This window comes from Vanderwaltozyma polyspora, genomic scaffold (genome assembly GCF_000150035.1).
Source record: "Vanderwaltozyma polyspora DSM 70294 KpolScaffold281 genomic scaffold, whole genome shotgun sequence".
Classification (NCBI taxonomy): domain Eukaryota; kingdom Fungi; phylum Ascomycota; class Saccharomycetes; order Saccharomycetales; family Saccharomycetaceae; genus Vanderwaltozyma; species Vanderwaltozyma polyspora.
The window spans coordinates 1-14,886 of NW_001834518.1; the positions used below are offsets into that span (position 1 = coordinate 1).

The 14,886-nt window shown below is 31.4% G+C and overlaps 3 protein-coding genes across 3 annotated transcripts; all 3 read right to left on the bottom strand.

Annotated features, from left to right (window-relative positions):
* Positions 1-3,710: 3,710 nt before the first annotated feature.
* Positions 3,711-5,390, bottom strand: Kpol_281p2 (sugar porter family MFS transporter; the record flags this gene model as incomplete). Its single annotated transcript, XM_001642309.1, has 1 exon — positions 3,711-5,390. The coding sequence occupies one exon, from the start codon at positions 5,388-5,390 to the stop codon at positions 3,711-3,713; it is 1,680 nt and encodes a 559-aa protein (XP_001642359.1).
* A 3,679-nt stretch (positions 5,391-9,069) lies between these two features.
* Positions 9,070-10,740, bottom strand: Kpol_281p3 (sugar porter family MFS transporter; the record flags this gene model as incomplete). Its single annotated transcript, XM_001642310.1, has 1 exon — positions 9,070-10,740. One exon carries the CDS (start codon positions 10,738-10,740, stop codon positions 9,070-9,072), a length of 1,671 nt encoding a protein of 556 aa, XP_001642360.1.
* A 2,495-nt stretch (positions 10,741-13,235) lies between these two features.
* On the bottom strand, positions 13,236-14,108 carry RBP95 (RNA-binding ribosome assembly factor RBP95; the record flags this gene model as incomplete). Its single annotated transcript, XM_001642311.1, has 1 exon — positions 13,236-14,108. One exon carries the CDS (start codon positions 14,106-14,108, stop codon positions 13,236-13,238), a length of 873 nt encoding a protein of 290 aa, XP_001642361.1.
* Positions 14,109-14,886: the final 778 nt, after the last annotated feature.

The following is a 14,886-nucleotide window of genomic DNA, read 5'->3' on the forward strand; positions in this document are numbered from 1 at the left end:
ACCACCTTGTTTGGTGGATCCTGGAGTGTGGAAGTAATTGTCATAGGGCTCTGTTCCTATCATAGATGACATTGATGAAATGTCAAAACCGAACATTAAACCAGATATACAAGAAACAAATCCAATGACAAAAACATTGTATAATTTAGGGAACTTGTCATATATTTCTCCTTTATATTGAACATTTTTCATTAGGATTTTGTCAGTAAAACTACCCATTTTTGCTTATTTCATAGAGGTGTCAGTATTATTAATACTAAGATTGATATTCTTTTTGAATGTAATGGTGAGTCAAAATACATCTTACCAGCAATTTTAAAAAAGTTATTAATGAACAAGGTATTTATATAATTAAAATTGGAATAAAGTTAGGTGGAATTAACCAGATACATTGATGGGCTAATCAGTTATCCTTTAAAAGATAATATAAACCTAGACGGCAATATGCCAGTGTACATCGTGTAAAATTTAATATCTCCGACAATGATGGATTTAAGTTTTTCCAAGCTCCTAGAGACTGCACCTATATGATTAACAACTTTTCGTTTTATGATTCGATTTAATCAGGTCTATAAAATAACACTCATGCTGCAGTCTTTGAATAATAGATTAATAATTTTGTAATTGCCACTATCAACTTGATTTAAGCCACCCAGGATAGACTGAACATTCTATCCCGGAGAACCTTAAATTTTTGTCTTGATATATTTCTGATTATAAACAAATAGGTGAGAAAGCATAGTATTTGATCATTAGAACAAGCAATTGTAAGGAAAACTGTCACTTGGTCTAGGTGGAATGCAGAAATAATAGTCAAGTTTATTAAGGAGAATTTAAATCTATTACCATTTTACCCCACTTTTACTATGTAGACTGTTATTAAAATTACTTTAGTAGAGGACTTGTATTGCCATAGAATAAATCCATTAATTCATTTGATTTTGACCAAAAATCTGTCATTGCCAAGTAAATAATAACTATTATTAACACCATAATAGACTAAAAAAAGAAAAATATATAGAAATAAAAGAAATATTCATCGAGATATAGATTGTTATACCGTTTAAATGCAGTTTACTCACAATACCCACACTTACAGTTAAGAAAACATCGTTTTGAGATATCCTAGGGAACAGTCACTCATAGGGATGAATGTTATACACTCGGTGAAAAAGTGTTGGGAGGGTTTTCTAATCCATAAATTTTAAATAATTCGAAAACTCCTTCATTTCTCGAACATTATTATACCAAAGCTCATATATCATACCTCAAATGGTTGAGCTTGCATTGTTGCATTTCTTCTTTTTAGCAGACGTCAATAATCATGCATAAATTTACGGAGAAATTAGCGGAGTTGAACTTTTTTCAAATAAAATGTAGGTATCATACAATACCTTACAAAAAGACGTCATTGCATTTAAAATCACCAAAAGATGTCAAGAATCAAAAGTAAGAAGAGCTCTTGGATTTAGTTTTATGCCTTGCAGCTTTATTTTAGCGTTTATTTTGATAGCTTATGCAAGGATAGTCAAATTTTAAACGCCAATTTTGAAATGCTAACCCCAGAGTATATTATTTAATGATGGTTTCATCTCTTCGAACTCTCTTTATACTAACCAAACTTAGTGACAGATTATTCTTCGAGTATTCTTCAAATCTGATTTAGCTTTGCTTTTCGAGTTCATTATGAATTTTATGAAGTTGGTTCTCTTCTACTTTATTTTAAAAGCAAGTTGTAGCTATTTATTGTAAATTGGGATGAATCAAAGGGGACTATAGTTAAGTGAACAATTATATACCTAAAAGTTTTAAAGCATATTTAATGTTTTTTCTAATACTGAATTATTTTTCCTGATTGAACTACATTCTCTCTACCTGGTTGTGTCGTAGTTGCATAAATTATATTTACAGAAAATATTTAAAAATAATCATTTTGATTTATTTTGATTGGCTACCATATCAAGTCTATTGTCAAAGTAAGAAATAAATATTTTATATTTGTATTGTATAATCTTCAGTCAAGTTACTTGTGATTACTAAGCTCCCGGAGGTTTGAGATGCAAACGCTCATTATATCATAAATGAATGATCTATTTCATGAAGTGAATGACTATTGGTATGGTAAATGAGTCGAGAATAGCAGAATATAGGACAACTGAGAATGAAACATTAATTATAGAGCAACAGTGTCACTCTTTATTACAGATTTTACTTGCTGACATTATATTTCGCATCCAGGACAGGACTAGCTTCAACAAAATCTTTGATAAATTCAAAATAACATGGAGCTGATTTCCTTAAGCATAATTTAAATATAGTTAATATTCCTGTCAATAATTTTTCCTCGACACTCTTTAACGTAGTACAAAATTTAGAAGTCTATGATATCCATGACATATTCGAAATACTGTTGATACTACATACACTCACTCATTCAGGGAATGACGTAGTTATCCTCTTATAGGTTTCAAAAGGTGAATCCAAGGAAAGTTATAAACTGAGTATATCCTATATAGAAACTTGAAGTTGTAATTTGGATTTCTGGCAAGTACTACTATTCTTTTCAATACTAAATGATTGCATTATCCTGTTGGTATTGGTTCTAATAAATAAAAATATATTAGTTATTGCAAAAAACCCTTTTCAAAATATTCAGTTAATCAAATTTTGTGAATATTTAAATACTTAAATCATTTGTCTTTTTAATCATGTATCCTTTAAGGTTTCTCTAATTCAATACACATAATAATTGAAATATATGAATAAGTAAATGTTCCAGTGACATTATTAACAATTCAGGTGCCTATTTCAGCCATAATTTCTCAGTAAAAGTGAAACTAAAGGCGCCACACTCAGTTAGCGGGAAATGTTTGATTATATCATTTCTAATTTCATGAAATTGTTGCTAGTGAAAATCTTTGCCTTTCCTTATGGTACAAATCAAGATGTTTTTAACTAAATAATTTCAAATTCTTATTTTATTCCAATATAAAGTACCCTTCAAAATGGTAGTCTCCATAAGTGACATTGATCTCTTGAGGAAGGTGAGTGTTTATTGTTACTAAGCTCCGACTATTTGAATTAATTCAACCACGGAGTTTTATATGGCTCGAAAATTATTTTGTTCCAGAATCTAAGTAAAAGTTATCTGGCAACTTGTCATTAAAGTTTACTTGTCATTAAAGTTTACTTGTCATTAAAGTTTACTTGTCATTAAAGTTTACTTGTCATTAAAGTTTACTTGTCATTAAAGTTTACTTGTCATTAAAGTTTACTTGTCATTAAAGTTTACTTGTTATCAAAGTTTACTTGTTATCAAAGTTTACTTGTCATCGAAGTTTACTTGTCATCAAAGTTTACTTGTCGATTAATTGGTCGCATTTTAAAGATGGTGATGTCTTGGGATAAAAAAAACTAAACCAAAATTATTGAAAAATTATTAGATATATAAAGTTTAAATAAATTTTATACTTGTTCATTAAAAAGTCTAGGAATATTCAGATATATGATTCTTTTTACATTAGATAGTACAACAAAAATATATTTAAATATTGCTGTCCTATCAATTACCTGATAGTTATTAGGAATTTGTTAATCATAAAACTTCATTTATTCCCTATATAAAAAATGGCATAAATTATAACATGAGTTATTTTCATTAAATTAGAATTTTCATAAAAGTAGTGTAAACATTAAAAATTGAGAGTTTATTAGAAGGAGCTACTGCCCAATTCTGTATCTTCAATATGAGTTACCATAGGTTTGTCGGTTTCCTTGTTGTCGTCTTCTATAATCTCAGAGGAACTTTCATCCAATACATGAGATGTGAGGTCAACATCGATTTGTGATGGTGGCCTCCATGAAGCTGATCTCCAGGCTGGGATATTTGCGGCCCACATTTGATCAATTTCTTCTAATGTCTTACCCTTGGTTTCAGGGAACATGAAAAATGCATGAATGGTGCCAACAACTGTGAAGACCCCAAATATAATATATGTTTTCCATGTAATACTTCTAAATGCTGGAGGAACAAATAAACCAATTGAGAAATTGAACAACATATTCATAGAAGCAGACAATGAGCCACCCTTTGCTCTTTCAAGGTTATTATATATTTCTGTACTATAGACCCACACACCAGTACCCCATGTCACTGCAAATGTAGCAACAAATAAAAAGCAACAAGCAATTACACCTTTAGCGGCAGATTTGTCATCTTCAGGGATACTGATACTGACAGTTGGGTTTCCATTTACACCTCCAGGAACAGGCACCGAGTGGACTGCCAAGGTACCAGCTACAGCAAAAAGCCACGTAAACATTAATGGCCCGCCAATAAGTAAAAGTGGCCTTCTACCAACTCTATCAATGATAAATAAAGAAATTACTGTCATACCAACATTCAGACAGTAATGAATAGACCCAGCAATTAAAGCAGCATCACCACGATAACCAGCCATTTCGAAGATATAGACCACATAATAATTCATAACATTAATACCAGATAATTGTTGCCACATGTGTGCTGACATACCAACAATAGTTTTTCTGATTGTCTTTTTTCTTAGCATATCACGATATGTGAAGTTTGCGGCCTCTTTGTCATTCATTACTTGATCCTTCATTGCTTGTAGTTGAATTGCAACTTCTTCAGAGATATTTTCAGGGCTGGTATGATTCATTTTACAAATGTTAAAAGTAGCTTCTTCCCATCTATTTTTGTTAGCCAACCATCTTGGTGATTCTGGCAGGAAAAAAGTACATACCAATAATGCTAAACCTGGAGCAAGTTCAATACCCCAAGTAACTCTGAAAGCTGCGGTGGATTGAATAAAATGAGCCCCATATCCAATGTAATATAGTATTAAAATACCTAAAACAACTGATAGTTGGAAAATACCGGCAATGGCACCTCTGATTTTTGGTGGCGCAATTTCAGCACAATAAACTGGAGCAGTGCCAACACCAAAACCTATACCAATACCAGCAATTAATCTGCCTACTACTAGCATAGCAACATCTTGAGCAGCACATTGTAGTGTTGAACCAATAAGCCAGAGGACAGCACAAACATGAAGAGACACTCTTCTACCATAGGCGTCAGAGTAAATTGGAGATAGAATGGAGCCCAAAACTGATCCACCTGCCATTGCAGATGTTATACCACCTTGTCTGGTAGAGTCTGGATTATGGAAATATGTTTTATAAGCCTGTGTACCAATCATGGATGACATAGAAGATATATCGAACCCAAACATCAGACCTGAAATGCTTGCCACGAAACCAATGACAATAATATTGTAAACCTTTGGAAATCTGTCATATATTTTCCCTCTAAACGTGGTATTTTTACCCAATACATAACTGAGCACTGTATTATACTTACTCATCTTGCTAAAATTGATATTGTTTAGAGTGAGTTTGTGTGTGTTTGTATGTATGCGTGTGTGCGTATGATATTTTGGGATTCTATTATACTGACATAGCAGGAATAAGATTAATCTAAGAATCTTGCGATCTCTAAAAATTATTCAAAATGTGAGTTCTATTTATACAATTGGAAAACTTAAATTAAATATATCTCAGTTATTTTCAAGTTTTATTATTTTCTCCTACTGTTTCGACGTCACAACTTTGGAAGCACTTGACTCTTGAAAAAAGTGGAAATTGTTGTTCTTCTCTAGTCTATGTTCCCATTTTTTCAACAAATTATAGAATTAAAGGGTATTCAAAAGAGGAGTTACAAACAAGGGTATTATATTGTTGGAACTTTGGAATCTAATATGACTTTGACCATGCATATCAACTTCAGAATAATGAATAATCATAAAATGACTAAAATTTTTACAATAGCAAAGTTAAAGTTTTAATGTATTTCAAGATAAACGTACCCCGGGAAATCTAGATAAATTGCAATTGTTTTACTACCTGGTTTTGCAGGAGGTATTGTAGATATGTTTGCTAGCAGATTGATGGCAATTGTACTAATTACAGAGAAACTGAATCATCTTGGATAAAAAATGCAAAAAAAACGATATCAAACTATTTCAAAAGAGATTGAAATTCTTGCGATTTTTACCCCATGTCTCTATAATTAATACTAGTGTATCGCCGCGTCTCAAACAGATCGATGGCGATGACCAAATTGGAAGAATGTTAATTCGAAGTAATTAAACATAGTTAATTATTTGAAAATATAATTGTTAGAGCAATTGTACGAAAATTCGATCAAAAAATAGTACAATTTTCAGATATTCATTCACGAACTTCTTGAATTACAGTGAAGGAATTTAATAGTGTCCCAAGGCGAGTTTAACATTAAATTGACGTTCTCGAAATAGCAACTAACTTTTTGAAGACAGTATAATTTCAATTATAAACAATTTATGGTACCAATACCAATAACCGATCTTAATTATAGGTTTATTAAAATGGTGTAGAAATAGAAAGCCGAAGTCGAATATCTATATTTTAAGCTTGCTCATTGCCTTCATAATTAAATTCTGTTGATTCTCCTCAAAGAATTCGCCTTATATGACGTATGATTAATTATTGCGTTTAATTGGAATTGATTGCTGCCTTAAAATTCGAAAATGAAATCAACAGCAATATCAATATTTCATTGCTCGTGGAAATATTCCTGTTTCGAAATAGTCAATCTAATCGTCGATTACATCGTAAAAAAAATAAAATAGACTAAATCTCGTAATTCGTTCAGAAGTTGATGCCTCTAAAGGAAAGTTGTCTTTCTATTGATGTCATGAGGAATATTCTGCTGTTAGAATTACCATTAGGACCTTCAAAAAAAACAAAAGTAAAAAGAAACAATGTGTATGTTTCTTTGTTTCTTTCATTGATCTCATCGATAATTTAAGTATTTTTTCACTATTAGTTTGATTGGGATTTTTAGAGGCAATCTTACCTTCTTTCTTTCGTCTTGTATAATTACGCTTAGCGGACTTTTAAATTATCATTACATTCATATAATAAGAATAACTTTGAGATGCATCTATTTCTCCTTATTTTGATATTATTTGAAGGTTATCAGTATTGTACTGCTGGTTAAACACGATATAATTAGCAAAAAGAGAAAGTTGGTTGTTAACCTTGTTTCGAAAAAACCTAATATGGATATCTCCCCCGTCAAGCAATCTGAAGATAAACTTAATCGTATTTGAAACTGTTGTAAGTTTCAGTTCTAATCTTGTAATAACTTTAAAACAGGGAGGAGCAAGAGGGAAGGTAGTAAAGTGGTTCTTAGTCTGGTGTTCCTTATCTTGTTAAAAATCGCATCAAATAGGATTCTGTATCTTGTCATTTTCAATGTCATTGTCCTTAAGTCAGAAGAATGATTATTGTTGGAACACATCCCTTTCTAGTATAATCGGAGAATATTTTCAATAGATGCGGTCAAGTTCTCTTTCAAAGCATCATTAGTGATGAAATGAATGACTTTGATGATGTCTTGGTCGGTCAAGCCTTTAGCCATGCATATAGATAGAAAGGTTTTAGTTGTAAATAATCTGGTTTGATATAGTTGGTGGACAGATAGGTCTTGTTCTAAGATACCAGACAATCTTGTATGGTATCTACCTCCTTACTTGTTACCAACTCAGTTATTGTCTTCTTGCTCTGTATTTTTTACAAATTTCGAAATATGCTAGTTTTACAACATCCTTGGAATTAATTTTAATTTTAGAGATGTTTATTATTGTAAGCCATGCCTTGCTCTTTCTACTCCATTCTGCTTCTTTGGTGAGATCTTTTTGAGATTTGTTGTATTAGGAGTTTCTATAGATTTCAAGTTCAGAGCTTGTTCAAACATCAGTTGTTGTCAGTATATCCTGGGTGTTTAGTTTGTATTAACTCTCTATCTTGATTGCGATTGCTTCTTATTGGTGATTTGATATTTGTAAGAAGAGGGGATCTAAATATTCACTTCTAGAGAATCAAAAATGGCTGCTTCTTGGAGATTCTGGTGCGTAAAAGAAGCATGTGGTTTCTATTTCACGGTTTTTCAGATCTTATTATCAGTTCTTGAAGATTATTTTGGGAAGCTACCTAAATTTAAGTAAATATTTTTGGGTTTATTCCATCCAGTATTACAGCAATATTTCAACAATAATTTTGATTGATATTTAAAATAATGACTTTTCTTCGAAGTAAAAGAGTAACTATATATATATATATATATATAATGATCATATATAGCAATTCTTTCTTCGAACCATGTCAATTTTTTAACTGGTATATTAGTGATAGTGCAACTGCATATAGCTGCATAAGCATGCATATGTTTTCGTCTTGGCAGGGCATAAAGATAATTAATGAAGTAAATTTTTAGAATAAGATTTATGAGGTTTCCTAACACTTGAATATTAATTCATTTTAAGCCTCGATTTTAACTGTTAGTTGTACTAATCATCTAATTCAAGGTTTATTGAAAATGATAAGGTTGCAGTTGGTTATTCACTTCAAAAAATATTTGAATTATGACGATATTTTAGTAAGAGTTCGATTGAATTGATTTGAAATATCATTGAACATATGAAGGAACTATCAAGAGCTCTGAATTTAATGCAGATATCATAACTTTATATTTTATTTTACATTGGAAAAACTAGAAAATTCAAAAATGTTTCACATATAAATCAATAACTATAGACATTTTCCGGTTCTCTATTTATAATATAGAAGTATCTAATGAATAATCCTCTTAATTTTCAGGTTACTCTGAGGAATGTCACGTAGAGATAATTATCAATATATTAAGGTCTTGCTAGAATCGCCTATACAACGTAACTCACAAGAGATAGACTGGTTATTATCGAAATAAACATAAAATCTTGTATATCAGATCTTCTATATAACTTTGTTTCTCTTAAGTCAATAAATGCTTTTACATTGTTTAAATTAAATAATCATTATATTATATTTCAATTATTAAACATCATAAAAAAGTTAATGGAAAAATATATATATATTTAAAAAGGTATTATTGTTTATTCCATTTCTTAATAATTATTAAATTTCTTTAACGACATCATAATCTCATCATTTCCATAAATCTTACAACGATTTGTCGGTGCTTTCGATATGGTCAACTACTGGCTTTTCCATTTCTGCCTTTCCATCATCCTCTACAAAATTAGATGAACTTTCTCCAGTGTGTAAGTTCTTAAAGTCATCATGAAGATGGGATGGCAATGTTGGTTTCCATGAAGCTGATCTCCAGGCTGGGATATTTGCTTCCCACATTTGATCAATTTCTTCCAATGTCTTACCCTTGGTTTCAGGGAACATTAAAAATGTATGAATAGTTAGTGCAACCGAGAAAATACCAAACATCAGATATGTTTTCCAAGTAATATTTTGGAATGCACTTGGAACAAATAAACCCAAGGCAAAATTAAAGATCCAGTTAACAGCTGCTGACAATGAAGAACCCTTTGCTCTCTCGCTGTTGTTGAAAATTTCAGAACAGTAAATCCAAATACCAATACCCCATGTTGGAGCAAAAGTACAAACGAATAAGTAACAACAGGCAATAACACCCTTGGCAGCATGTTTATGATTATCAGGGATCATGATGTTAACTGTTTCATTACCACCAACACCACCTGGGACAGGTACAGAGTAAACAGACAATAAACCTGCGACAGCAAATAACCAAACAAACATCAAGATACCACCAACTATTAAAATAGGTCTTCTACCAAGCTTGTCGATAACAAATAACGCTGGAATGGTCATAGCGACATTTAAAATATAGTTGATAGACCCTGACACCAATACTGCATTCCCTGAATAACCAGCCATTTGGAAAATATAAACAATATAATACATCATAACATTAATACCAGAAAGTTGTTGCCACATTTGAGCAGACATACCAACTATAGTCTTCTTGATAGTCTTCTTTCTGAATAGATTAGCGTAAGTGAACGAATCAGCTTCTTTATCGTCCATTACTTGAGTGTTCATCTCTTCTAGTTGAATGGCAACTTCTTCAGAAATATTATCAGGATCCGTATTATTAATTCTACAGATATTGTAGGTTGCTTTCTCCCAGAATCCCTTGTTAGCCAACCATCTTGGTGATTCAGGCAAGAAAAAAGTCGCTACTAACAATACAAACCCTGGAACTAATTGAATGCCCCAAGTTAGTCTGAAAGATGAAGCAGATGTAATAAAATGGGCACCATAACCAACGTAGTATAGGATAAGGATACCAAGGGTGACAGATAATTGGAAAAGACCAGCAATGGCACCTCTGATTTTTGGAGGTGCGACTTCAGAACAGTAAACTGGGGCTACAGCAGAGCCAAACCCAATACCAATACCAGACACTAATCTGCCAACTACCAACATTGCAAGATCTTGAGAAGCACATTGTAAGGTGGCACCGATAAGCCAGAAAGTTGAACAAATGTGAAGTGACACTCTTCTACCAAAAACGTCAGAAAATAAAGGTGACAGCAAGGAACCAACAAATGAACCGGCAGCCATAGAAGAAGTGATACCACCTTGTTTAGTAGCATCTGGAGATCCAAAGTATTGTTTGTAAGCGTCAGTACCAATCATAGATGACATAGATGAAATATCAAAGCCAAACATTAGACCAGAGATACAGGAAACGAAACCAATGACATAAATGTTGTAAATTTTGGGGAATCTTTCATATAGTTTGCCTTCATACTTGATATTTTTCATAAGAATAGTGTCCTTGAAACTACCCATCTTTCTTAATATATCTTATTACTTTTGCTTATAGGTTTTTTATATTTTTATATTGTCAAGATCTGATTTTATTGATTATATTTAATCTTAATATATAGAATATATAATTGATGACAACACTGTAGGTTAAGAAAATATGGATGTTTTATGATCTATTTATATAAAATTATTTTAATTTTTTTTTATTATGTTTTCTTCAAAATCTAGAGGTAATTGAAGGTTTGTGCTGGGATACCATCTGATATTTCCTAATTTACATGATAAATTTATTGACGTATGTAAACGTTAGTAAAAGTTAAGACACTTTGCAGCAAAAACTAAAAATAAATGCAAGACCTTCATGCTTTGACATAGTGGATCAATTTAGATGCTTTTTAACTGTGATTGGGTTTTAATTGGTTCATCTCTTCACAGGTTTTTGTTATAATAAGAAATATGTTTAAGTCGCAGATAAAACGAATAAACACATTTGATTTTTTCATTCATACTAATTTATTTTCGCTGATATTATTATAAGAGTTTTCTTTACCAAGAGACTAGATCATTATTTTTATTAGTAAAACTGTTTATTTTAGGAGTAAAACTATTGAAACTCAAAATTTATTCTAACAAGGACATTACTTAAACGGGTTTATCTTAGATTGGACACTTTATGATGCAATGATTGTTTAATAACCTTTAAGTAAGAGTCTTTCAAGAATTAAAATTTACATATCATCATATGATGATAATATGTAGAAGCCAAAAAAAGCTAGTTAATTAGTTTCGATCAAACTGATTGAGTATTTCTTGCTCTACTAAATCTGGGGAAGTTTCCCCACATTAATTTTATCTCGATAAAATTCCAATTGAAGAATAAAAAAGTAATTACTTCGACAACAATGCCACTATTTTATTGGGACTACATCTTAATTATATTGTTTTTTTTTCGTTGATTTATTCATTCAACAAAATACAGCCAAGGAAACAACGTCTGACTTCGATTATTCGTGATTATTATTGTTAAAAATATATATTTTCAATAAGCCAATTATATGAAATGCAACATCTCTGTTCCAATCCCCTCTTCTACTTCCACTCCAACTCTTTCTGCGTGACTAGTTTTTCCAGCTTCAATAAATTTGACACACTATTGCAACTGACTATGTTCAAAACAGATCTAGATTTCATTGACGCAAGAATGACCCAAGTACAAGAAAAGGTAATAATTCGATTATAGCTTTCATCTATTCTACTTGAAAGTATATTCATGCTATGATAATATTTAAAGATACGTACTTTGTCATTGAACTTCCCAATAAAAAGAAAGCCTACATCGGCGAAACCTCAAAATACCTGCATTTAATTTCTAAGGATTCTTTCAGTCAAGAAGAAGAAGAAGGAAATACAAATAATCCCATTATTCCATTACTGTTAAAAGTATCTAACAAGATATTTTTTTTAAATTAATCCATATCTCAAAATCGGTTTTTAGTAGACTTCCTTCGGCTGATTCATATATTACGGAAGTTCTCGAAACTTTATTTGACAACATAAGAAAGAACCAAATATCCACTCCTCTCTAATATCTACAAAGCCCGGAAATATTCATCATGATCTCTATAATCCCTGTATAATTGTAACTGTATTCATGTACAAACCAGATAGGTCAGTATAGTAATATTCCTAGCATAATAAAAGTGAGTGAAATTACTTGTATATGAAAAAACTAATGGACTATTTGTCACTTTGCATATGCATGATATTATTACGCATCTGGTTTCTGAAATAACTGTCTTGAATAATTTTAATACTGCAACTGCTGGTGCTGCAGCTACTTTACAATGTAGTGTTTATTTTCTTATGCCACAGGTAAAAACGAACTCCAAGAGTGCAAGAGAAGGATGGTTATTTTGCAGTTTGTTAGCAGTTTACTACATATGTCCAAGTTTTAGAATCAAGAACTTTGCTTTTTTAACAGTTAAAAGGAATAAAATGAAGCTGCAACACGAAAAAAAGTATGAACTGATGTTGTTGTTGGTCAGGACTTGTGATACTTTTTACACCGATAATCATAATATTTGCATCTTTCCCTTGCATATACTTAATTATTGGTGGAAATGGTGGTCGTGGTGCTACACCTCTTGTTTATTGCTTGGTAGATTATTTATTCATTCTTCGGAGAAACTTTTTTAACTTTATATATTTACTGTTTGATGTTCGCTATTATTTTCATAGTATTTTTGCCGTTTAATAAATATATGTGGGGTTGAGAAGGTGCAAGACATCAACACGTCATGAACACTTGCTTAATATTTGATTTAATAGAAAATACTTTATCTGAAAAGTCTTATAATACTGAAACTAAATACTAATTATTGCTATTTATCATATATGTAAGTTTGATAGTATAGTTATTGTTTTCTTTCTTTTTATTATGTTTGTAATGATATATCAAAATTGATTAATGAATGACTGGTGAAATTTTGGGGTTATTCCTATATATCCGTTCATTACTAGTTTTGTTCAAAATTTTTCAATGATAAAGATGATTCAAGATCCGATATTTCTTTTATATGTTCTTCTTTATTTGGAGCATCTTTCAATAAATCTATCCATATTGTTACCATATTTTTGGATCTGGTAATTGCTTCCTTTGACGGAGGTACCAACTCTAGTTCTTGTTTTGATTCTGATTTTGATTCTGATTTTGATTCTGATTCGTTTTCAGGTTTTTGTTCTGAATCCTTTTGGTTTGATTCTTCAACAAGTTTTTGCATTATTATTTCTTGTTTTTCTATGTAATCATTCCATTCCGTTATTTTATTTTGGCATCTTTTGACTAATTCATTCTTTGAATTACCTGTCATGTCTTTGAAATATTCAAATAGTAATTCATCAAACTCTATTGGTATCTCTTCAAAATTGAAAAAATGTTTTAATATCCAATTCTGTTTTTGTTTTGAAAATTTCCAAACTTCTTTGATTTCATTACCACCAATATTGTTATTGTTGCCATTATTAAGAGAACTTATATTGCTTTTCACGTAATCCAATGATGATATTTGTTCAGGTAGCGAATCGTTGATTTTATCAAGATGGAAATCAATTAAATATTTTAATTGATCTTTCAAAACTTTAGCTTTTTCAACATCTTTCTTCTTTTCTTTCTTTCTATTCTTCAATTTTTTAACTTTTGTAACTTTGTTATCCTTGCTTGCATTGCTAGAACTATTAATAATATGTTTCTTTTGTTTTTTGGTCAATGAACCAGTGGCTAGATGTGTAGTTACGTTCAAAGGATCATCATCTAAACTCTCACCTTTGGCGACTTGAGCTTGTTTAATAATGTTAATTCTTTTCCATGCAGGAACATGAGACTCACTCATTTCGATACCTTTTTTATTTATTTTGATATTTGAAGTTGTAGTAATTGATACCGAACTATATAATATATATGTATATGTTAAGAATGGAGATTACAGGGACCATTTAATAACCTTCAAGTTGATCTCATCTCATCTCATCTCATCTCAATGTCTAATTCTGAACAAGCTTTAAATTTTTCACTGCCATCCAGTGTGAAAAAATATTGTATGCACGTGACTTGAACACCAGTACACCTCGCCCACAACGAACAAGAAACAATTACACAGAGACACAGGCTTGAAATCTCAAATTCTAGTCATAACCAACACGACAACGACTACGACTACGACATCATAGGAATAGCTTCTAACCCATTCCGTTTAGCTTATCACTCCGAAATTGTAACGTCAGTATGATTTTTCCAGCAACTGCCTACTAACGACTCTCTCTTCTCAAGCTATCAAATAAACTTCCGAATTTAACCAATTCTTCTTTAAAATAATTCCAAAAAGATGTAACTTAAAGAACCCTCTCTCCCCCTCCCAAACAAAAAACTCAAATCAAACAAAACTTTACACCCCCCCCCTCCGGCCTCCAAAACCCTTAACCCTTATTCCAAAAATCTCCACTTTTCCTTTAAAACCACCCCAATCGATCCCAGGGGCCTTATTTTTACCAAAAGAACCGGGCTTTTGTCAAAAAATTTATACACCCCGGGACCCCACAATGAAAAAACAATTATTTCAAATAAGCCAAAAATATAGGCTCTTTAAATTTTTTGCCCCATGGAAATAAAAA